The 24,830-nt window shown below is 47.3% G+C and overlaps 1 protein-coding gene across 1 annotated transcript in view; it reads right to left on the reverse strand.

Moving 5' to 3' along the window:
- Positions 1 to 22,859, reverse strand: part of Alpk3 (alpha kinase 3) — a 58,919-nt gene extending 36,060 nt beyond the window's left edge. The window contains exons 1-5 of the mRNA XM_047538830.1: positions 22,702 to 22,859; positions 16,780 to 16,818; positions 13,635 to 13,756; positions 1,987 to 2,104; positions 127 to 1,393 (exon numbers count right to left, since the gene is read on the reverse strand). Coding sequence (XP_047394786.1) covers positions 127 to 1,393; positions 1,987 to 2,104; positions 13,635 to 13,756; positions 16,780 to 16,818; positions 22,702 to 22,844 — 1,689 coding nt within the window. The 5' untranslated portion in view covers positions 22,845 to 22,859. The remainder of the gene's footprint in view (positions 1 to 126; positions 1,394 to 1,986; positions 2,105 to 13,634; positions 13,757 to 16,779; positions 16,819 to 22,701) is intronic.
- Between the last annotated feature and the right edge of the window lie 1,971 nt (positions 22,860 to 24,830).

Consider the following 24,830-nt stretch of genomic DNA (forward strand, 5'->3'; position numbering starts at 1 on the left):
TCCATTGCCTCCCCACCCCCTTCTATAAATAGCCCACTGCTCACTGGCTGCCAAGCTGTTACAGCAAGAGTTTCCATGAGGTCAGCTTCCCAGAGCAGCCTCCAAGTACCCAAGACCCACACTTACCTCTCCTGGAGTCCTGTGGCCTGCTCGCCCCTGCAAAGGGCTGTCCCGGGTGCCATGTCTCCGGCGGGCAGGGGGTGTCGGCACCTGGGCAGAGGCCTGAGAAGGGGCCTTCCCTAAGTTCTGGGTCCCGCATTCTGGAACTTGACTCGAAGAAGAAATGGGCTTGCTGTCAGTGGTGGGCTCACTTTTGGGCTTCGGAGGGGCAAATCTCTTCCTGTTGAAAGGCCTAGCTGGCTGGGGAGTCAAGGAGGGTGTAGGCTGACCAGCGGTGGCAGACCCCCCCTCACCTCTTGCCTTGTTGGGTACCTTTCCCAAGGAACTGTCTCCAGGTGCCCTGACACTTGGGGGTGGGGACTCCTCCTTCCCCTGAGGCCTGACAGCTTGAGAGCTCTCCATGTACATGTCCTTCAGGGAGAAATACACCTCCTGGTCTGCTCCTGGGGTTGGGACAGGGGCTGGTGTCTGGGAACGGGCTGGAGCAGAGGCATCCTGGGCCTTGTCTTGAGTGCCCACAGTAGAGGCTGGCTGCCTGGTGCTATCTTTTCCAGAAGATCCAGGTCCCCGTGCCACCCTGCCTCTGGGATGGGTCTGAACCTCTTCTGTGTCCATGGGACCCTGTGTCCCACAGGAATCAGGCTTGTTTGAACTGGGGACACAGTTTTCTGAAGAGTGGTGGCTTCGGGCTGCCTTCTCTAATTCTGGCTTCCGCAGATCTGGCTTAGATTCCTCATCTTTTCTTTTCTTCTTGGCCCCAGACTCCTTTTGGGGGGCTCTCTGAGGCCCCAGCTCCATGGCCTCACAGATGTATGTCAGCAAGCCATGCTCCCCATCCTCCCCATTCTCAGGGGCAGGTTCCCCATTGGTGGGCACCTCTCCAGGAGCAAAACTGTTGATTAGACCCAGACCCGGAAGCTGAGCAGATTCACCCTCTCCCTCCTGCCAAGCTGCCGAGGTCCCATCCTCAGCCTCCCTAGTTGGGGCTGCAGACACTGGCACTTCAGCCCCGCTCAGCCGCCGCTTTCGCTGGAAACGGTCAGGGCTAAGCTTGCGCAGGGTGTCCGCCTCGTCCACAGCATCCTTCCCATGCTTCCAGTTCTGCTCAATCTCCCGCAACTTGGCTGCAGCCTTGCGCTTCAACTTGGCGAACCAGCGCTGGTGGATCTTGTACTCTGTCATGGTGCCCACCTCCAGGACCCCTGAGCAGGACACAATGCCCTTGGAGTTCCGGGCAGAGGCCTGGTAGATGGCAGCATCTTCTTCTCGACACCTAGAGGTAAGAGCATGAAGTGCCACCCCTTTCCCTCCTGGGAGGTGACAGTCCCCCTACTCCCCACAGCCAGAACCTTCCAGAGCTGAGCATGCGCCCCCTCCCCATCGCCAGACCTGCCCTAAGTGCCACATCCCACCTTAGACATCACCACATTCCACACCCTCAGTTGAGGAAACTGAGGCCACAAGAGGGTGGCAGCTGACCAAGTTCATGCTGTCCCAGAAAGGATTAAACTTGGGGCTCAGGAGAGCTCCCTTCAGAAGCAGGTGACCAGCAGAGCCCCTTGTGAAGTAATGATGACAGAGTTGCTTTTTTTGGCTGCTGACCTCATGGAAAATGTGTGTCAGGATCTCCTCTGATTGCACTCAGCTCTGTGGCTGTCAAAAATACTCCCACCCTGGCCTTAGGAGATCCCAGGCACTGGCAGATAGACACAGTTATCCAGGTGGTTCAACTCAATGGCAGAACCTGCCTCTCATTCCAGATAGTGCCTGGGCACCTCCACCCAGCCTGCTCCATCTCTGAGGGCACAATCCAGGCACAGGACCCTCAGGAGGGCAGAGAGGGCAGAATAGGCCACTGTCTCTCACCTGTATAGCTGCAGTGTGTGACGGTTGCCCTGATGGGTGATCTCGTATTTTGGCAAACCACAATAGCGGTCCAGTTCTGTGTCATCCTTGTACCAAGTCACCTCTGGTTCTGGGTATCCTGAGAAGGAAGCAGATTGGGTTGCAGGAAAGTGAGTTCCAAAATAGTGGGAGGAGCAAAAAGGAGGACTTAGCTCCCCGAGAGCACCTGAAGAGACTGGATAGGACCTCCTGCCCCAGGCCTGCTGGAAGTACAGGGCCCCTTGTGTGACTCAGCTTATTTTTAAAAATTAGAAAAACCTATGAAAGCTGAAAACATTTCTACTTTGAGCCAAAAGGAAAATATGAAGGAGAAACTTTCTAGCTTCATGTAGAAAGGAGAGTGAAGAATTTCCAAAAATCGTTGACTGGTAGTAATAAGCTTTCTTTCTATTTGGTCCATTCTATATCCTCAATTATAGTAAGGGCTTCATCCTCAGCAGTCTCCCCAAAACCCCACTACTACCATCAGTGCCAAGAGTCCTCCTCTTTTTATTCCAAGTTCCTGGGCTGCATTATTTGACAACACAACTTAAACATCCATCTGTCCATCCATTCGTTCATTCATTCATCACCCACCTATACACCCATCTACACCTACCTACCCAGTCAGTCACTGACGTGAGACCAACTGAGGTGTCTACCCAGCCCCTCTTCTCTGGGGACACCTAGCCACCTGCAGGGAAGAGATCTCAACTGTTACAGTCAAATGTCTCTTGCCCACTTGACCACAGCTGATTGACCCAGTAATAGACATCAAAAGAGCTAATCGAATCCAATCTTTTGACCTAGGATTTGAGAAATAGAACCAAAAAACAGTCTACCATTGTGTCTATAAATACAATCTCATGAACTAAGAAGTAGATAAAGCTGGTCTGCAGTGTGATGGGAAAATAAAATTGACATTCAGGATAGAATCAGAGGAAGGAGGCAAAAACTTCCAAATACTGCTTCCAAATATTGGTTCCATTCCCTGTCTGAACACAACCTAACCAATGAATTCTGCTTCATTTCTTGAGCTACATCCAACTGATTAGCATCACTTGTTAGAAATCAAAGACTCCTAACATTCATTCACTTAAACAAACACACACAAGCATGTAACCCAGGGACTTTGTATCTTCCACTAGAAAAGATAAGACATGTGCCCACACACAGGGGCAATGTGCCTGGCAACTGCAGGTGCTCTGCCTTCCCTACCGTCTGTGGATAAACCACACTTCTATCAAAAGTGGTCCCTCACTGAACTCCCCCTCCTCTCACCAATCAAGGCCATCTCTCCAACAATCATTCCTGCTCTCTCCTGCATCATCCAACTTTTCCTCTTTATAACATCATTCCTGTCCACATACAAGCCTGCTAAAGCGTGTTCTTTAAAAAGAACTTGCTTTGGCCCCAAATCCTCCTTAGCGCCTGCCCCCATTTCTCTGCTTTCTCCTTTACAGCAAAATCATTTAAAAGAGTTGTCTATTAACTGGGTGCCTATAATCTCAGTAACTGGGGAGGCTGAGGCAGGAGGATCCCAGGTTGAAGGCCAGCCTGGGCAACTTAGGGAAACCCTGTCTCAAAATAAAAGGGCCAAGGGGCTGGAGGTATATCTCAGTGGTAGAGTGCTTGCCTAGCATGTGTGAGGCACTGGGTTTGAGCACCACATAAAAAAACAAATAAAGGTATTGTGTTCATCTACAACTAATAAATATTTTTTTAAAAAAGGGACTGTGTATGTAGCCCTTATGGTAGGCATAAGAATTGTCCATCATATTCAGTAATGCCAAATGGGTGACTTTGGCAAGAGCAATTCAGAAACAGTGATGAGTGAAAAGCCTGGTTGGAGGAGGGGAAGTGAAGATATCAAGTATAGACACATTTTTTTCTTATTTTTTCTTTTTTTTTGGCAGTACTAGGACTTGAACCCAGGGGTGCTCTACCATTGAGCTACATCCCCAGCCCTTTTTATTTTTTATTTTATTTCTCACTAAGTTGCTTAGGGCCTCACTAAATTGCATAGGCTGGCCTTGAATTTGTGATCCTCCTACCTCAGCCTCCCAAGCTGCTGGGAATTATAGGCATGTGCCACCACACCCCACTGATGCTTTTTCTATTCCTTTCTTTTGCTCACATCTACTCCCTTAGACAATCCCATCGGCCCTCCCTTTAAAATAGATCCCAAGTGAGATCCCCTCTTGCCATTCCCCACCCAGCCTTAGTGTGGTCCACAACACCATCATCTCACATTTGGATTTCTGCAATAACTCCCTCAGCTGATCTCACCACTCCCAAGCTGACCTCTTTTCAGCTCATTCTCAGCACAACAACCAGAATTAATCTTTTGAAATAGAGTCAGTTCACAGCATACCTCTGCTCAAAACCCAACAGCTCCAGTATCACCCAAGCTTTTCTGGTCTGGGCCCTAGTACTGCAGTGGCCTCATCTCCTACCACTCTCCCCATTTCTTACCACACATACAAAAAAAGCATCATGTCTCAATTTCCCCAGGTTTCTGTTCCCATGTTACCTTCTCACAGAGGCCTTCCCTATGCCCTGGGCAAAATCTTTCCCCAGAACTTCCTATCCACCCCACCATTTTTTTTTTTTTTTTTTTTTTTTTTTTTTTTTTTTGGTCAGTACTAGGGATTGAACCCAAGAGTATTCTACCTCTGAACTACCTCCCCAGACGTTTTTATTTTTATTTTGAAATAAGGTCTTGCTAAGTTTCCTAGGTTGGCCTTGAACTTGCAATCCACCTGCCTCAGCCTCCCAAGTAACTGGAATTATAGGTGTGCACCACTGCACACATCTCTGATCCCTGTTAATGTTTGTCTTCAGAGAACACATTACTACCTGAAACACACTATGAGTTTGTTAGGTTATGAGTATCCTGCCCAACACTTCCCCCCATCTCCTGTGGAATATCAGCTCTATGACAGCAGGGACTTATCTGTGTTATTCACCACTGTGTCCCCAGTTCCTAGAATAGCACCTGATATGGAATCAACACTCATTAAATATTTATAGATGAATACATAAGCACTGTACAAAGAACTCAGGGTGCAAAGAAGGGAGCAATCACCTCTAGCTGGGAATTCGGGGAAGGCTTTTGAAGTGAGTAGCATTTGAATTAGACTTAAAGAATGGGCAGAATTTCAGACAATGTGGGTTCAGCACCTCCACTCAGTTCTAACACCACCTGCACTTCTCCTTTATAACTAATCACACTATTGTAATAGACTATTTCCTTGTCTCTTTCTCCTGCTAGTCTCAGGCCCCATGTGGGGAGGAATCTAACCTGGTTAACCTAACACGGTGTCTGGTACATAGTAGTTACTTAATAAAAACCTGTTGGATAAGCAAGTAAATGAGTGAGCAAACAAGAAGTGGATGGGAAGGGCATGCTTGACAAAAAACTGACAGCAACAGAGTGTGAGGGGGAAAGCAAAGGGCACTCTGAGGAACTGTGTACAGGAGCAGGGAGGCAAGCTGCAGCTGGCTCAGCCAGGATAAACTCCAGGCAGCCCTGGCTGTAAAGTGAGCCCCATGTTTCCACTGTGAGCTAAAGCCCCTGGTTACATCACTGTGTGTGTGTCCAGGGCCAGCACAGGTGTCCTCACCATCCCTTGGGATGATCTCATCCCTGCAAGGGCCCAGCTCAGTCTCCCTGCCCCCATGACCTGCCCAGCACAGCCTTAGCCTCCAGGGCATCTAAATCCAGACAAGCTAGGGGAGTGGGCAGTGTGAGGCAAGGAGAGGGATGTTGAATGAACTGCCCAGCCCCACTGTGGGCCCTCATCCCACAAGCTGTCCTCTTGTGCCGATATACAAAGTGCAGGTCAACCTGACAGCTTAGGGCTTCATAGTGACATTATGCTTGGAAGAAAATTTATGTGGGAAAAAAACACTGCCTTGTCCCCAGATAATGTGAACTATATTCTGAAACACACAAAAGCATGAGGGCTCTGGGTGCTTTGCTCCCAGCTGCTCACACATGCATGCTCTCACGTGTGTGCTTACAGGAAGGTGTGTGCACACACACATTTGGCTCTGGGCTGGAGTGCCATGCTGGTACTTGAGCATGTGGCCCTCCCTCTGCCCTTTCACACCCGTGATCTCTGTTTCACAGCCAGCAGGTTTGCCTGGGGAAGCCAACTCAGAGATCTGCAGTCTCACCCCAGTGGTTACTGGTTTGGAGAAGTTCAGATTCAGAAGAAGAAAAAGATATGGATATTTAGAGTTTTCAAAGAAATTTCAATACATGATTTCATTTGGACCTCAGAATAACTCTGTGCAAATAACTCTTCACATTTACTGAAGACTTACTGTGTGCCAGGTACTGAGATGAATGCTTTTCACGTATTCAGGATTTTATTTTTTAACCCAGGAGCTACATCCCCAACCCTTTTTAAAAATTTTTAATTTTGAGACAGGGTCTGGCTAAGTTGTGCCAAGCCTGGCCTTGAACTTGGAATCTTCCTGCCTCGGCTTCCTGAATCACTGGTATTACAGGTGTGTGCCTCCAGGACTGGTACTTTTTGTGTATTATGTTATTCTCACAAAAATTCAATGAGGAATTCACTTTTACAAACCCTCAATTTAAGGAAGAGGACATCAAGGCTCATGAAATTAAAGCTCCTGCCCCAAGTCATCTAGCTAGTAAGCAAAAGAGCCAGAATTCAAATCTCTCTCTGCTATAAAATGGCAGGTGTTTTAATCCCTACTTTACACAAAAGGAAAATGAGGCTCAGAGAAGCTAAGTAACATGCAGAGTCACACGGGAGCATGTGACATAGCCCCAGGTTTCCTTTTTCTTTTTCCAGTGCTCTTTCCAATGGGGTTTCTTAGATCAACATATGAGTTTTTGCTCACAGCAGCCATAGTAAATATGTTTCTCTAAAAAAGACTCATTCTGGAACTTCGATTCTTCCTAAAGTCTCCATCCCTCAGTCCAGCCTGCCTACTGCTGATGCTTCCTCATCCCACTCCAACATATGTGCACTTGCATGCACACACACACACACATCCCAACACGGAACCATCGAGGGTTGAGGAGAGTGGAGGAAGGAGGCCACCAAGCCGGGCAGAGGTGGGCAGGCTCAAGGAAGACAGCAGCACTCCAGCCAGAGGGCCTCTGAAGGAGCCAGGAGTCAGAAGGTCAGACAAGACCCACTAGCTCCCTATCTGTCCACTCTGGGAGGGAAGAACCTACAGAACTTTAAGTCCCTTCTCCAGGCCCCCAAGGGCATTCCTCCCAAGTCAACCAGCAGGAACCCCAGCACAGATGACTCTCCCTCACCGATACTAGGTCCTGACCACGAGGAAAGCATCACCTTTGCCTGCGGTGCCCTGGTGGGCTCACGTGTCCCAGCTTTGTTTAGGGAATGCCCTGGTTGGGGGAGGAGAGGCACATGCGGTCACTCTATCTCCACAGAGAGAAGCCAGGAGCAGCACAACAGTCTCACACAGAGGCCAGGCCCAGCCACAGATCTGGCCACCAACCACCTCTCCAGGCTGGGGAGAACCAATTTCTAATCTTGTTTCCTTAGTTCTCGGAGCCTTCAGTACCCTCCTCCCCATCCCCTGTCCTGTGGTCTAATTTTCTCCTTGCTAGTTGGAAAAGGTTTGTTTATGGTATACCATGGTAGGGACAGAGACCACTTTTCTAATCTGCTACGTAAAACTCAGGCAACCTGAGTTTATTGTTGTCATCACTGTTTTTTGTTTTGTTTTTGTTTTTAGTGCAGGGAATTGAACCCAGGGGTACTTTAACACTGAGTTACATCCCTAGCCCTTTTGATTTTGTATTTTGTATCTAAATTACCCAGGTTGGCCTTGAACTTGGAATCTTCCTGCCTTGGACTACCTGAGTTGCTGCAATTACAGATGTGCACTGCCCGCTCTCAGCAATAACCTGAGATTTTGGATGTATGTGGGGACATACATACATCCCCACAAGGGGAAAGTACAATAATGGACACAGGGATGGATATGACATATAGCCAGAACCTTAGAACTGTACAGTCTCAATTGGTAGTAATGTAGACCTTAGCAGAGAGGTGCTCCAGGGCAGAAGGCCCTGGTTGATGGTCACAAGATATGGGTATAAAAGTTTTCTCCTGGCCAGGTGTGATGGCATGTGCCTGTAATCCCGGCTTCTCAGCAGGGCTGAGACAAGAACATTGCAAGTTTGAGGCCAGCCTCAGCAATTTAGCAAGGCTTTACCTCAAAATTTAAAAAGCGGTGGGGATGTAGGTCAGTGGTAGGGTGCTTACCTAGCATGCATAAGGCCCTGGGTTTGATCCCAAGACCTACATAAATAAACAAACAAACAAATAAATAAATAGTTTGCTTACTTGGCTTGGGCTTGAAACAGGAAAAAGCTTAGTCCATAATGACATTGGGAGTATTCAATATAATGACCCAAGATTATATACGCCAGATGAATTTCTGGCATCACCACACTGCTCTCAGAGTTCATGACTTCAAAGGACAGGAGAGAGGGGGGAGCTATCCCTGGTGCTTGCTCCTCTTGAGTGGTCTCCAGTCCCCAGAGCAGCTGCTGTTACCACAGCACAGAAGCCACAGCTGAGGTAATTAGACAATGTGGAAAGCAGAGAAGATACTGATTTTGACATCAGCACAAGTCAAGGTTCACTGTGGTCATCCAGCACTGAACATTTTCTTTGTACCAGCTCCAGAGAGGCACGATGTGTCAGGGGGGTGACCTGTCCTTGCAGATCTCATGATCTTCTTGGAGACAGGAGAGAAATATGAACAAACTGTGCCATGGAGGATGGAGCAGGGCCCCCTTGGAAGTGCTGGAGATTACTTTCCAGGGGATTAGCCTTTGAGCTGGACCTTGAAAGGGGAAAAGGAATTTGCCAGGCAAAAAGCTCCTAGGTAAAAAGGCAGATGGGCCTAGTGTGGTTATGCAGGACTGTAAGAGAATTGAAAGTTTGAGGCCAGCCTTGGCAACTTGGAGAGACCTTCAGCAACCTAGCAAGACCCTGTCTCAAAATTAATTTTTTTTTAAAAGGACAGGGAAATAGCTCAGTGGTAAAGCATCCCTGGGATAAATCCCCAGTACCAAAAACCAAAAGCAAAACCAAAACAACTACGACAACGACAACAACAAAAACACCAGAGGAAATCTCCCAGAAAGTAGAACAAAAGATAGATGAAAGAAGAAAGGATAAGAAAACAAGAGGACAGGGCTGGGGGTGTAGCTCTGTTGTAGAACAGTTTCCTAGCATGTGCAGGGCTCTGGGTTCCACCCCCAGCAGCAAATAAATAAATAAATAAAATTTAAAAATAAAATAATAATAATAAGAAGAGTAAGTCCACAGGAGTAGATTTCCAAAGAGAAGAACACAGAAAAGAGGAGTAAGAAATCAACATCAAGGGGCTGGGGATGTAGTTCAGTGGTAGAGTGCTTGCCTAGCATGTGCAAGGCCATAGAGTCCATCCCCAGTACAATCAAAATAAATAAATAAAAGGAAATCAACATTATCAACATCAAAACAATCCCACATTTCCAAGAACTAAAGGTTCTCAGTTTCCAACTAAAAGCATCCAAGCGTGTCCCAGGATGAAAAGACCCATATCAAAATACATCATTATGAAATACAACACTCATACAAGCTTCCAGAAAGAGAAAACAGTCACATGCAATGAATTAGGAGCAAACTGTCTTCCCACTCTGAGCAGCAATATTGGAAGCAAGAGGACAACAGGGCAGTGTCTTTAAAATTCTGAAGCAAAATTATCTTCAACTTAGAATTCTTCAGTCAGCCAAACTCTCAACCAAGCATAAAGTAGTAAAAAGAGACATTTTTACACATGAGTCCAACATTTACTTCCCATGAACTATTTCTAGGAAGCTACCAAAATCAGAATGTAATCAAAAGAGAGAAAAATGTAGAATACTAAAAGTATTCCTACTTTTTTTTTCTATTATACAACAGAGAAGTGAACAGAGATGCTAAGTGACAACAGTGCAGGAGACACACAATGGTGCAGACTGATTCCAAGGAGAGTCAGGCCCAGAACTTACCATTACAACACCTTCTACTTGCTGAATATGCTTCTACAGCATATTCAGGACCCAACAAAACTACTGGAGGGAGTACTTCAATAAAGCAAGAGACTAAACCAATGCTGGGGACAGTGCCAATTCCTGTATTTCCAGTGACCTGGGAGCCTCAGGCATGAGGATCACAAATTTGAGGTCAGCCGGGGCAACTCAGTGACAAAAACAACTCAAAACAAAATAAAAAGGACTGGAGACACAGCTCAGTGGTAGAGTACTTGCCTACAATGTACAAGGCACTATATTCAATTCCTGGTACCACAAAAAGAAATTTTAAATTTAAAAACTAAGAAAGAGGAAGACATGCAATCCAGAAAGCTGAGTCAAACACAGGAAAAAAGCAAAGGGAAGACTCAGGGTAACAGTTGTGTATCAGGACTGGTCAGATAAAAGTTCAGATAAAAGAAGACTAGAGATCTTTAAGGAAAGTAACTGACAGATAACTGACAGCATTAACCTGCTGGAACATTGTATTAAAAGGCTATTAGGGCATGTGAGGCACTGGGTTCATCCTCAGCACCATATAAAAAGAGAAAACAAAGTTATAAAAAAATATGTTTTAATAAAAAAAGGGGCTGGGTTGTGGTTCAGTGGTGGAGCGCTTGCCTAGCACGTGTGAGACTCTGGGTTCAAGCCTCAGCACCACATAAAAAGATAAATAAATAAAAATAAAGGTATTGTGTCCATGTAAAGTTTATTTATATTTATATATATACATATATATGTGAGTATATATACATATACATATACATATATATGTGTGTGTGTGTATATATATAATTTTTTTAAAGTTTATTAGGAAGTATAAGAAAAATTAGCTGCTGGGCATGCACCTACCCTGGAGTTTGAGGTCAACCTAAGCAACATACTGAGACCACAACACCTCCCACCATCAAATAAAAAAGCTGGGAGTTGTGGTGCATACCATAACCCCAGCTACTCAGGAGGCTGAGGCAAGAGGATCACAAGTTCAAGGCCAGCCTCAGCAACTTTGTGAGATCATGTCTCAAAATAAAAAATAAAAAGGGATGGGGGCACTGGAGTATAACTCAGTTGGTAGAGTGCTTGCCCAGCATGCACAAGGCCCTAGGTTCAATCCGTAGCACCACCACCACAAAAAAAAAAAGGGATGGGGATTTAACTCATGTCCTCAGGTTCAAGCCCCAGTAAAAAAAAGCAAAAACAAACAAACAAAGAACATTAGAAATACCAAAAAACTAAACAAATAAAAAACTTAGGAAAGCTGGACACACATGCCTGTAATCCCAGAGGCTCTGGAGGCTGAGGCAGGAGGATCACAAATGCAAGGCCAGCCTCGGCGAAAGCGAGGTGCTAAGCAACTCAGTGAGACCCTGTCTCCAAATAAAATACAAAATAAGGCTGGGGATATGGCTTAGTGGTCGAGTGCCCCTGATTTCAATCCCTGGTAGCACCCCTGCTCAAAAAAAAAAAAAAACTAAGGGAAGCACTAATTGCAGGAAAAACAGAGGAAATATAATTACCTACAGTATGATTAAAGTATACAACATATATATAATTATTATGTTAAATACACATGCTCGTATACATTATAAATACAATGTATATATAATAGTGTAATTATAACATAGTACACTATTACAGTATAACATTATGTACAACAATGTTCAGTTATGAATCATATCACAAAGGCATAATAAGGCAAACAGTAAATATTAATTTAAGCAAAAATCACATTGTAACTATATGGAAAAGATAAGTGAAGGGAAACAGAGGAAAATGAAAATAGAAAAGCTAATTTCTGGCCAGGTACAATGTCTTACTCCTGTAGTCCCAGCTATTCAGGAGGCTAAGGCAGGAGGATGGCAAATTTGCCAACCTGGCAAACTGCAAGACCCTATCTCAAAATAAAATATAAAAGGAGCTGGGGACAGAGTTTAATGGTAGAGCACCCCTGGGTACAATTCCCAGTCACACACGCACGCAAACGCACACACACACACAAAGAAGATTCAAGAGTTAGAAGTACTCACTTATTACTCAGCACAGGTGGGAAGAGTCAGTTAAAAGCTGCAAATGGTTGCTTCCAGGAAGACAAATTGGTGGGAGGCATGAACTGTTATATTTTGGTAATGCTTTTTAGTATAATTTAAAGCCTTAAACTACATGCATGCATTAATTTGATAAAATTTAATTTTTTTTTAAAATAGGGATTATTAATGTCCTAAATAGAGAAGAAACCATGAAGTGGTGAAAGAACCAAATTTTTCTAGTAAACTGTTAGTGCCACAGTGGCACAGGAGATGCAGGCATAGACACGGCAGAGAGCAAAAGCAGGACTTCCTCCTCACCAGTCTTGTGAGACTAGACAGGTCACCTAGCCAGTTTCCAACTCTGCAAAACTTACTAATAATAGCACTTCCTTTACAGGGTTTTGCAAGAATTCAACGACAATGGAAACAGACAAATGTTGCAAAATGCACCGTGCAGGCCCCAGATAGGGGATCCAGGCAACTCTGTCCCTGGAGCACAGTGTTCTCAGCCTGGTGCTGCAGGGCTCTAGGGAAGGGGGAGAACTGTCCTTGGGAATCCCAATCCCAAAGAAGCTGTTGATCTGGGTCAGGTAGATGAACACCCCAGAGTGGAAATCATCTATGCCCTTGACTAGCTGAAAAAAATGGGCTCTCAGAAGCAGCTGGGACGGGGTCCCTTGACCTGGTGCTGTGTAGCTGGGAGGGGTAGGTACCCATGGGAGTGGATATCCTACAGGCTAGGGGCAGGTCAGGCCCTGCAATGTAGGCTGTGCGGGGCAATGTGGGGAGGGAATGATGCCTGCAGCCAGCTTCCCAGCACTCCCAGTTCCCACTTTCCCCTTCCAAGGTGTATCACTCCGCTTCCTATTTTGCCAAAGTTACTCCAAATCCACAGTGGAGCTCAGTGAAATACAAACTACTATAGTCTTAATTCCTAACACTTGTACGGTACTTTCTTGTATGCCAGGTACTGTTCCAAATGCTTTGTATTAACTCAGTCTCACAACCCTATGAAGTTCGTTGTATTATTGTTCCCACTTTACAGATGAAGCAGCTAAGAGGTGATATAAGCTGCTTAATACCATATACTAGACAGGAGTCAAGCCAGGACTCCAAGTCAGGCAGTTTGCCTCTAGGATCTGCAGTCAGAATCACCACATCATTGCCTCTCAGGCTTGATCCCGGCAAACCACAAACCACTCAACTGTAAAATGGGACTTTCAGAGAGATGGCTTCAAAGATCAACTCATCAGGGATGTAAGTATGCATGAGGGTGAGGAACCTTTACTGAGGACGAATTTTAAAGAAGAGCAGTGTAAATATGGGGCTCCAGAAGGGGAGGAGAAAGGAATACCGACCCACACAGGGAGATTAAACTGGAGACAAAGCTAGAAAGCAAAGGTCAACTTGCACAGTTTTGTACACATGATCCATCACCCCACCATGCGTGTCCTCCCAGCCACCCTGGACCCCACTCCATGCAGAGGCCCTGGCATGGAGCATACAGACAGTCTCATTACCTGTGACAATGCAGGTGAACCTGACGTCGCTGTCTTCGGACACAGCCCGGGACTTGAGTGTGGTCTCGAATAGTGGCTGGGTCTCCTCTGTTAGCTGAGCAATGATGGAGCAGAAGGTGCTCCTAGGAAAGGCAAAGAGTTATTCAGAGCAGCCCTCCCCCAGGAAAGTTACCAAAGCCTGAACTTGTCCAGGGCAGCTTATCTTACCATGTCTGTCTGTCATCCTATGGCCAAAGTTCCAGCCCTGGGGCAAGTCTTTCTTCAAGGAAGCCTGGACCTCTTGGCCAGGTTGGGATAGGGATGGTACCAAGGGTTTGGATGGAATCTTGACCCACACCCGTCAACAATAGGCAGGCTGCTGCCTGTAGGCTCCTGGTTCCAAAACAGAGCCTTGGACCAGCACTGGAAAGCCAGCTGTGGGTCTCTGCTCCATCCCTGGACACCACATGCTAAAGTGAAAACAGGGCCAGCAGATCCAGGACCAACCAGCAGGACTGCCAAGCCACAAATAGGGTCGTTCCTGCAAAAGCCAGGGGCCCTTAGTCCCCTGTGACAGTCCATCTCCCAGAATTCAGGGGGACCCTTGGGCTTACTAAGTCCAGAACAAACTCACCAACAATGCTCAGGGCTTACAGTCCACTCGTTCCTGGACACAGGAAGCAAACCAAACCATAGTGCCAACCCCTTTCATGGGCCAGCAAAGAGACAGTGCGTTCCCAGGCATGAAGCGCAACCACATAGACAGGTGGTGTGGTGCTCAAGCTGTGCCCGGCCCCCCACCCCTCCCAGGCACACACCCTCTGTGAGCAGCAGGGACAGTGAGGAGGAAGAGTGGACAGAGCAGGGGAACCATGGAGAAAGACGAACCATTCAAAGGTGCCTTTTTCCAGGCCTCAGAGGAAGAGGTGGTCCCCCAGGGGCTACGCTCATCTGTCCATGACTCTCCATCAGGGATAGTGTGAGAGTTTGTGGGAGCACAAGCAACCAGGATGGTACTCAGCAGGGAGAGCCTCTATATTCCGTGTATCTTTTCTACTAATGTTATTCTGGACTTGAGTTTGAGGAGAAAGGTTGAGCCCCGGGAAGAGTGTCTCAAATCAAGAAAGACTTCGGGACTGATGGGGGTCTACTGTGGTTTCTCCACAGACAAATGGGCATTCAGGGAACTGACAGGAGCCTTTCCCCAAAAAAAATCCACGGAGGATAGGGATCCTGACCTTTCACACACCTGCACTGAGCTGGGTCTGCAGTTGATACATTCTGAACACTCTCCGCAGCACCCTCTTGTCTAGAACTCACCTGCCCAATAAGTTTCTTTTGGTTCCTTTTAAGTCACTCAAACATAGTGTCCTTTGAGACCAAAGCTCTCAACTCCCTGAATACTCAGGAAACATTAACATCTGAAAATGTTTCTTGCTGTTGCCATACTGATAGCAATTTCTGACTGGGAAAATACCAAGCTTCCATTAACACTTTGTAGAAACTTCCAGGTCAAATGTAATCCAAGATCTATGGTTCTGTGACTAATTCAAAACATCCCTAATTATGACCTCCCTACACAGTTTGTATCCTACCTCATCTGTGAAGGAGCCTGGATCCAATATTCTGCTTAAGCTCTTAGGTAGAAAGCTGCTTGGGCAAGTCTAAGAAAATCATTTCCGCCATTGGATTAGTGAATAAACAAGGAAACTTCTTCAAGAAAACTTGCAAAGAAAGTGCTCATGCTAGACTCATTTTGAATGGAAAAGAACACTTTTCTTCAAGTTTTCACACAAGGACCTAAGCTACATTATAAAATAGCTTATTTTGGAAAACCACAGGTAACTCCTCAAAGTGTGGCTAAAAAGCCCTTCCTTTAGGGAAATGGGCTTGGGATGCATCTGTGGGGAAAGGGAGACCCACTGTATACACTGTCATGTTCTGCTGAATGTCTACAGTTTCCTGTTCCTATCCTCCAAACCATTCAGATGTGCATGGACTGAGTATGCTCTATTAGGTCTCCTAGAAAGCCAGGAGGTCCATGCACATCTGGAAATGGTCTTTCCAACCCTGACACTTCTGAGTCCTCTCAATTCCATGACTTCATAAGGACATCACTCACTGTCCAAAGAACACCAGAATCGTTAAGTTTTCATGATGTTCAATGGAACCTAATCTTGTCTTAGATTTGGTATGTACCTTGCTTTGAATAAACCCCAGGTCCTCTCTCTTTCAGCACTTTGAATTAGTTGGGATATACTCCCCTTCTGACCCTGAACAGTCTTTGATGTTCATTCCCATCAAGGACCATGTGCTTAGTAGGCACTAATCATACCTGTAGACATGGTTAGCTATTTAGAAATCAGGTAGTTATTCAGAAAATTTCCCATATCATGAAAAAGTAGCCAACTCTCCCTAAATCTTCTCGATTCTGGGATGGGGCCCAAGGGGTGGGAAGTAGCCAGAAAATGTTCCCACTGTGATGGTAACAGTTTAGCCAGGGGTAGAGAGTTGTCCCCAGCTTGGGAGGCAAGAGGACAGACAGTCTTTACACAAGTAAACATCAACCATGGGCTTATTCAAGGCCTGCCCTGGTTCTGCAGCAGGCTGAGAACAAGCTAATGCAGAAATACAGTTTTATGATATTCTCTGATCTCACGGAGTTCCCAGTTGCAGGAGTGGAGAGGAGTCAAAGAAAAGGAAAAAAATCAAAGAAAGAGGAGTTGAAAGAAGAACTTAAGGGACTGTGTGGGAAAAAATAAATGTTAGAGGCAGGAACCATGATTAGAAGATGAAATAAGGTGTTGAACCTAGATATGTGGTTACAAAAACCATGAAAACCTAGGATGGGGAAGAGGTTGGTCATGTGACTGGTGGCTCCCTGCTCTGTTTCCTGGGCGTTTGTCCCAAAGGCAAAGAGAGGTCACTGCAGGCAACTGAGGGCCCCACCCATAGGTCTATTCCTGGGTCCCTGTGCCCCTTTCAAATGGCCCATGCAAGCATCAACTCTGGTCCCTGTCCATGCTCACGTGAGTACCCTCTCACCCCCCCACCCTCCCCTCAACCCATGCAGTCTGGTTAGTGCACGAGCAGTCACCCAGTGGCCCCTTAAGGCCAAGACCCAAGAAAAAAGCAGTCCAAGAAATGTAACGCAATGTGCATTTACCTTCCAGAGCTGGGGTGAGACAACCGGTTGCTTGATAAGCTAAGCAAAAACAGCAAATGGAATCATTAGGCCGAAAAAGCAAGGAGAGGATGAGGCAAAATCAACAACAGTCGCAAAGTATTAATCGGTCACCATCTGGGGCCTGGAGGCCTTTCTATTAAAAGGGACCAGCTGTCTTAGTTGGCTTGCTCCAGTTAGCAAGTGGCCTCACCACTGGACACCAATGTATCTGAAACTGAGAGCTGGTTAAAGGCAGCAGAATTCAGGAAAATGGTTAGAAGGAAGGAGGCCCTTGGGGCTGTGCTGAGAGAAAGGTGTGCCTGGGGCTCTGCCCCAGAGGGAGCCTTATGACCATTCCCTACCCCTCAGCACACCAGGCTGGGGGCAGCTCCTGCTTCCACTCTCCACCTTTTGGGAGGGAGGGCCTCTGATCCTGGAAATTCCCCTCACAAGCTGGGAAGAAAACAGGTGGCTTGGAGAACACCCACCATTAATATGTTAAAGTTGGTTAAAGAGCAAGGCAAACCAGCTGGAAGAGTGAAGAAGAAGAGAAAAACAAAGCAGTTAATCCTGCAGGAGCCCCAGGGGACCCAGCTTGCTCAGATCAACACGAGGCCCCTCCAGCCTTGAGGTGCTGATCACCCTCCTGCCTGGGGCATTAACCAGGGCCTGGTTGGGGACTGAGGGAAGAGGCCCCACACAGGGCTGCCCAACTTTCACCTTTCCCTCCACCTTTTTTAACACCAATATCTTCAGGGGAGCCCTGAATCTCAGCTCCTTGGGAGATGGTCAAGGTCACCCGTTCATATCCCCTCCAGCTGCTGAGAAGTTCTCCCTTCTTTATTGACAACCCAGCCTGTACAACGGCAATTGTGATCTATATCTCTAACCATAAGAAAGCTCTAAGATTGCATGCAGCCTGAGCCCATGTGTGCTTCTTGTTTTTGTTTTTGTTTTCCTCTCTCTCTCTCTCTCTCTCTCTCTTTATACTAGGGATTAAACCCAAGGTTGCTCTAGCACTGAGCCAGTCACACCTTTATTTTTTTTATTGAGACTAGATCTCACTAAACTTCCTGGGCTACCCTTGAACTTGTGATTCTCCTGCCTCAACTTCTGGAATAGCTGGGATTACAGGTGTGCACCACTGTGCCTGGCATGAGTTTGGTTTTGTGGTCATAAATAAATTATCTTAGCTGGGCATGGTGGCACAGACTTGCAATTCTAGCAACTCAGAAGGCAGCTTAAGGAGACCCTGTCTCAAAAAAAAAAAAAAAGAATAAAAAAGGCTGGAAATGTAGATCAGTGGTTAAGTACCCCCAGGTTCAATTCCTAAAAAAATTAAAGGGATGGGGATGTGGTAGAGTGACCCAGGGTTTTATCCTCAGTACCACCAAAACAAAACTAAACAAAACAAAAACACTCATCCTGTTCCCTAAAACCTGGCTTCCCTCCAATACTCCTGGAGTTGTGGATACCACCAGCATTCTCTCAGATTCCTAAGGTCAAAACATGCCCTCTTAGACTGCTCTTTCTTCCATGCCTCAAATCTAATAAGTTAATAATTCTTGACCTTTCTTCTTTTCTCTCTGTTCCTACTGTTGGGCTCTGATCTAGATCCTCAGGTTCCATGTTTGATCACCTCAATCTTCTTCCTCCTTAACCCCTCATATCAAACTCCACCTCTTAACAAAATGCTGCAGGATCAACATGATATTGAGACTCAACTCCTTGACTCAGCATTTAAGGCCCTCCTTGATCTGCTCTCAGTCCCACTACAACTATGGTTCTCTCTGCTTCCCAATGGAACTCAGGTTCCATGCAGTCAGACCTGTCCCTGATTGGCATGGTTGTGTCTATGCCAATGGACACACTTTTGTTCTCTCAGCCCTGAAAGTCCTCTCTCCTTTCTGTTCAAGTCCTACCCACCCAGCCATCAAATCTAGTTCTTTTTGTAGTTTCTGTAGCTCCTAGCACAGAGCCAGACAAACAGCAGGTATTTAACCCATGTTTTCTGAAAAGAGAGAGGGAAAGGGAGAGAGAAAGGAAGAGGAGGGGAAAGAAGACAGGGAGGGGAAAGAAGAGTTAAGAATACATCTGTCAAACAGGAAGGGTCCTGTCCCCAAGAGGGAGCTGCTGCTCCAGAAAAGATGGAAAGAAGAACAAGAGGGCAGCTGCCTTTGCTCAGAGCCCTGAAAATCCTCTGGAGGCTGTGTGGGCGAACTTCCCTGGTTCCGAGGCACTGGCCAACTCCATCCTTTCCTTGTCCAAAAACTTCCTTTGTCTCTCTCTTTAGAAATGAGATATCTCTCCTTTAGGTTTGGATGTCTTCCCTGGGAAGGAGAGGGGGAGAGTCAGCTTTCTAAATTGGAGAAGAAAATGACAAGTTCTAGCTGCACATGGGCAAGGAACTGAACTAGAAAAGTGAGCCCTCCCGCCAGCTCTCTCCATGCTACTTATAAACCCCTGCTTCCTGGCCCCAGGTCCCGCTTTCTCCAGGAATTGCTCTTAAGTGTTAGGTCAGGAGGAATCCTGGGCTGATGGAACTCCTTCAGAAGGTGGAAGACCTGCCAGGACCCCCACTGACTGGGCAAGACGCAGGGCTCTGGCCCAGCCAGGAAGCTCCACATTTGCTGTCTCTGAGGAGTTCAGAATCAGAGAAATCAATTATTGGGGCAGAAAGACTTTATTTAAAGAATTTTTCATGTCACTTTCATGTTACAGAATGGAAATTCAAGGCCCAGGAAAGAAAGGTTTCTGCATAAAGGAGAAAAGTAGAGCTGGGGAGGGAACCAGGAGTGTCATGGAAACTGAGGGCCTGCCATTCTTTCTGTATTTCATGTATTCTGGGACAAAAAGGTGCTTGGAAAGTCCTAGTCTGATGCCTCAGTTTCCCTAAATATACTAACCCTAAAGAGCAGCAGAGCTTGTTTCAGAGCTATCTATAATAACATGAGAGTTTTGCTATTCCTCTGAGTCCACCAGGATCAGGGCCTCCATGAAATGAAATGAAACTTCTACCTACAGCTGTACCACCCTGAATATGCCCAATCTTGTCTGAAATGAAACTTCTGTATGTCACATAAAATCAAGTTTATCATAAGTGCTTCCACTCCTTATCCTACTTTAGCTATCCATACCCCACTTTCCTACAGGGGCGAGGTCCTACAGGCTGGGTGACTGAAGAGGCTTGGTCTTTCAGTCCAGACAGCTTGGTGGAACCCTCTGCACACCTCTAACCTCAGTGAGCCCTGTAAATATCCTTGCGCTGACATTGAACGGGAAACCCCTCCAAGGGCCTTGGGGTAAAGGGCAGTAAGATATGCATAGGTTCTGGACAGGGGACCAAGGCTTCTACAGTCTCAGTCATTGCCCAACTGTCTATAGGCTCCCAGGGAGAGTCTATTCTTACCAGGGCCCTTGTGAATAATGCCTCAAGAGCTCCATGACCGATTTGTGTAAAAATACTCCCAGAAAATGTTGGGTCTCAAGGTAGACCCAGTTGAGTGGAGTCAAGAATGAGTGGGGACAGAACTTTGTCTTACAGTCAGCAGGACCCTGTGATAGTCAAGGCTCAGCTGGACTGGAGCCAGATACAGCTAACAAGTTCCTCAAAGGACCCCCTTTCTCCCTTGGGCCTTCTGCCCATCCCCACAGGCAGTCAGGCTGTTCTGAGGGATAGCAGACTCTGTGAGTGCCTCCTCCAGCTGGCCTTCCCTAGTGCATCCCCATCCACATTCTCCCCTTTGTGGTCAAAGACTTTTCCAAAGACCAAACAAGTCTCTCTCCCCTTGTCCCACAGAGCTTGTGAAGGGGGAGTGGGGCGGGAAGGGGCCTGTGTCCAGTTGGCAAGAAACGAAAAACTACAGGAGCAAAATAGTCCAAAATCCAAGACTGCAAAACCCTCTCTCCCATTGCTCCTGTCCTGTCCCTCTAAAAGAGAGGAGACTCTTTTTGGGTGTGGGGATATAGCTCAGTGGTACAGCAATTGCCCAGCATGTGTAAGGTTCTGGGTTCAATCCTCAGGACTGGAAAAAGAAAAGAAGAGACTCCTTTTAAGAGCATCCCCTTCAGGTTCAAGGGGTCTTGAGACTGCCACTTCCTTCCACCTGTTGCTCTCTGGCTGGCACACTACTTTGAGTTCATCAGACGTAGAGTGAAAAGGTTCATCACACAACTGCCCAGCCAGACAGCAGCCCTGTGTCCACTCTCCAGCCTTGTTCCCAACAGCCCTCTCCAATCTGCATGGTTTTTGAGCCACCCTTCCTTCCCTTCCTGATTACTGCTTAAGAAGAATCCTGTTTTCTTTCTCCTTGGTGCACTGGTATTGGCAAAGGCCAGAAGCAGATGACACAAGCCCAGACAAGCCAGGTGTGGTGGTGCACACCTATATCCCAGTGTCTCTGGAGGCTGAGGCAGGAGATCTCAGCCTGGGCAATTTAGGGAGACCTGTATCAAAATAAAAAATAAAAGGGTTGGGGATGTGACTCAGTGGTAGAGCACCCCTGGCTTCAATCCTCAGTACTGAAAAATAAAAAATTTTAAAAGCCCAGACAAGTCACTGTGACAAGTGTGAGGCCCCCACAGGGAATCTCCTTCATTAAAGACCAGAACAAATGACCACATTTCATTCCTGCGTTTAAGTAAAGACAGTACTTAAGAGGAAGGGGCATTCTTTCCTGGCAGCCAGGGGCCTTCTCAAGTCTGACTCAGTCACTAACAGGAGCCCTCGGCCCTGCCCCAGACATGTGACACCATTTGACGCGTTTTATGCAGAAACAGGTTCCGATTACATTTGAACTTTTCCAACTCCAAGGTCAATAGGACTCAGTCAATCCAAGAGGAAGTGCCCAGGACTTTTCCTGAACGTCCTTGATGTCTGTTTTTATGCTCTTTTATGAAAGGAGAACAAGAGATCTCTAAACAGTGTCTCAGAGGAAAGTCTGTTTTCTGCATAATACACAACAAATTCTAACTAGGAAACAACACCCATCCCAATAGCCAAACCATCACATTTCCCTTTGGAAAACAGGCTCCAGAGTGGAACAAAACTTAGTTGCCCACAGTGGGCAGGAAGTGTCTGTCTTCATGGCAATGCAAGTATCCTTATGGGTCTGTGTACCTCTGGGTGCCTGTATGCTTGTGGATTGTCTATGTGTCCTTATATCTATGGGCAGCCTCCTCCTAAAACAAAGCCTCCACACTCTAACTCTGGAAAGACCAGTGAAGGGTCCATCAGTTCTACCCCTCCCTTGTCATCTCACCCGACCCCCAACAGGGCAGGGCAATTGGCTCCCTCAGAGCTTCAGGTATCCTTGGTATCCCAGATAGAAACCAACCCTTGATTCCACCTCTTCATCTCACCAGCCCTGACATAGATCCTTGGAAGAAGATCAGTGCCCTGGGCTCAGAGGAGGACTCTTACTTATTACAAGGTTTCTTCCTGGTCAATGTCCTCCATCCTGAGCTAAGCAGGTCCCACTCAGGGGAGTCCCCATGTCCCTCTTCCCTGCTCCCAGTGCTCTCCCCCTCCCTTCCAACAGAGAGGAATTTCAGCCACTCTGATTTTCCTTATCGCTAACTGTGGAATCCAGTCCAGGGAGTAGCCGCATGTGGGGTTGGGAGATAAAGAAAACCTTCAGGCCCTGCAAAATCCCCCCAAATAGGGCCTTTCCCCTCTCTTGGGCCTCTAAGTTGCCAGAGGCCTGAGGTCCTCGGGGTCAGGAGGAGCCATGAGGGGCCATTCTGGCCTGTCCCTGTCCCCAAGACTTGGACTTTGGGCTGACCGTGCTCGAGGGTGCGGGCCCCACCCAGGTCTCCAAGGCTGAGCAGCCCCGGGCCGGCGTGGGGGGCAGTCGATACCCTGAGCCTCGCCCGCCCCAGTCGAGCCCTGCCCCAGCGGCCCGACCCCTCGGCGCCACTCACCTGGTTTCGGGCCGCACGCTGAGCAGGTAGCTGCGGCTGGCCGGACTCGGGGTCCACACCGGCCCGTCGTCCTCGCCGTCCGCCCCCGTTCCCGCCCGCCCTCCCAGGCCCCAGCCGCGACTGGGGGCCCTCCGCGACCCCATGGCGCCGCCGCCCTGCCCGCCCTCCAGCCGGCCTCCAGCCCAGTCGCCGGCCGCTGCCGCCTGCGGCGACGCGCCCCTATTTATAGCCCGAGGCCGCGCTGTCACCTGCTGCTGTCCCTCCCCCGCCGACCCGCCACGGCCTGCCCTGGAGGGGCCGGCGCCGGGTCCCTCAGCCACCCGACGACGACTGTTGTGGCGTCGCAGCGAAGAGCCCGGGGAGGCGGGAAGCGCTGTCTTTGAAACAGAACCGAAGGGAGACTTGAAACAGAACCACCGAAGGGGACTCCACGACCCCAGCTTCCCGCCCACACTCCTTCCTTGCTCCCCTCTGATTTTGCCAATGAGGAAGATTCCCAGAAGCAGCCCCTGGGATGGGGAGCCAGGCATGCTGTTTGGGAGCTTGAGCTAGATTTACAGGAGCCAAGGGAGCCTGAGAACCAGGTCCCTTGTGGCAGCACCACCTCCACACTGACCCCCTAGGCTACCGGTCCAGCACTTACACAAACCCAACCAATTCCATTAGTGACCCCCATCCCTGGGAGGCTGGAACTCTTCTAGGTATATGTCTTGTGTCTCCCCCTATCCCTCCCAGGATCTATTATAAATCAGGGCTCAATAAATGCTTCTAGAGTAATCTAACTTCCTCCACCTCTTCAGCCTTCATTCCCCAGGGCCTGGGGAAAAAAATGGGCTGAGGCCTAATAAGCCCAGAAAATAATTAAATCATCCAACAATTGCTGAAGTGAGGTGCTAAGCACTGCTTCAACCTGTTGTTAAATATTAGGAGTAATCACAATCTTTTTACCCATCCTTTGTTTTTCTATGTTCCTGAGTGCAACCAGAAAGTGTGTGGAGCTGAATGGATATAATTGTTAGAAAGTGGGAGTAAAGGAGTTCAACCCCTCAGTTCTCCAAGATGCACCCACATCCCCATTCCTCTTAGAAATGGTTTTCCCCCTCTCTGTGGTTCCAAATGGCTTCCCACCCCTGACCTCAGTCAATTGACATTTGACTCAAACCAGGCTATTCATGGAAACCCATATCCCTGACCACAGACATCAAGCTGTATCTGTGAAAGTTCTCCACCAAAGCATACTTTGCTGGAATTGGGAATGAAAGCTGGTGAGATCCAAGCTGTCAGCAGTCATATTTTCTACTGAGTGGAGGAGGCCAGTCTTCAATGAAAAGAAGGAAGTTTTCAACAGAGGTAAGGGCCACAGGGTCCTGAGGGCTTTCAGGTACCTTGTTCCAGGTGTTCCCAAGGTCCAGCTTTGTCCTTGGCCTTCCTGTAGGTTGGCATTTCAAACTTTCCTTGGAATCTGTGTGCCAAAAAATCTCTCCTTTGCTCAAGCTACTTCAAATTAGGGTTCTATTGGTCGAATCTAAGAATACTGACCAATACTAAAGTGTTTTCTCCTAGGGAGCCCAAATCCATCTCTCAATCACATGCCTCCATTCAGCCTGTTCTTGGGTCTTTAAAGGTGCACGCATTAACATGTCTTTAGTCATCTATGGTGTGATCCATCAAACATTTGAAAATCATTGGAAGTTTTGGTTCATTTGTTTAAATCAAGTGAGTACCCATGTGTCAGGCTAGGGCACCTGTGCTAGAAGCAGGGGCCACATGATCTCTACAAGAAGCTTAAGTCTAATAGGGGAGACAGGTATACAAGCAGGGTGAAACATACAATTGCAAAACTATATATAAGGGAACATGAAAGTACTGAGGAAAGAGCCAAGCATGGTTGTGCATAACTGTAATCCCAGCAACTTGAAAGGCTGAGGTAGGAGGATCACATGCTCAATATCAGCCTCAGTAAATTAGAGAGACCCTGTCTCAAAATAAAAAATTTTAAAAAGAGCTGAGGATGTAGCTCAGTGATAAAGCACCTCTGGGTTCAATCCCCTCAATCCCCAGTGCCAGGGGGTGGGGAAAGTATAGAAAAAGATAGAAATAAGAAAGCAAAAAAGCATAGAGAAAAGAAA

The sequence above is a fragment of the Sciurus carolinensis genome, chromosome 2 (assembly GCF_902686445.1).
Source record: "Sciurus carolinensis chromosome 2, mSciCar1.2, whole genome shotgun sequence".
Lineage (NCBI taxonomy): Eukaryota > Metazoa > Chordata > Mammalia > Rodentia > Sciuridae > Sciurus > Sciurus carolinensis.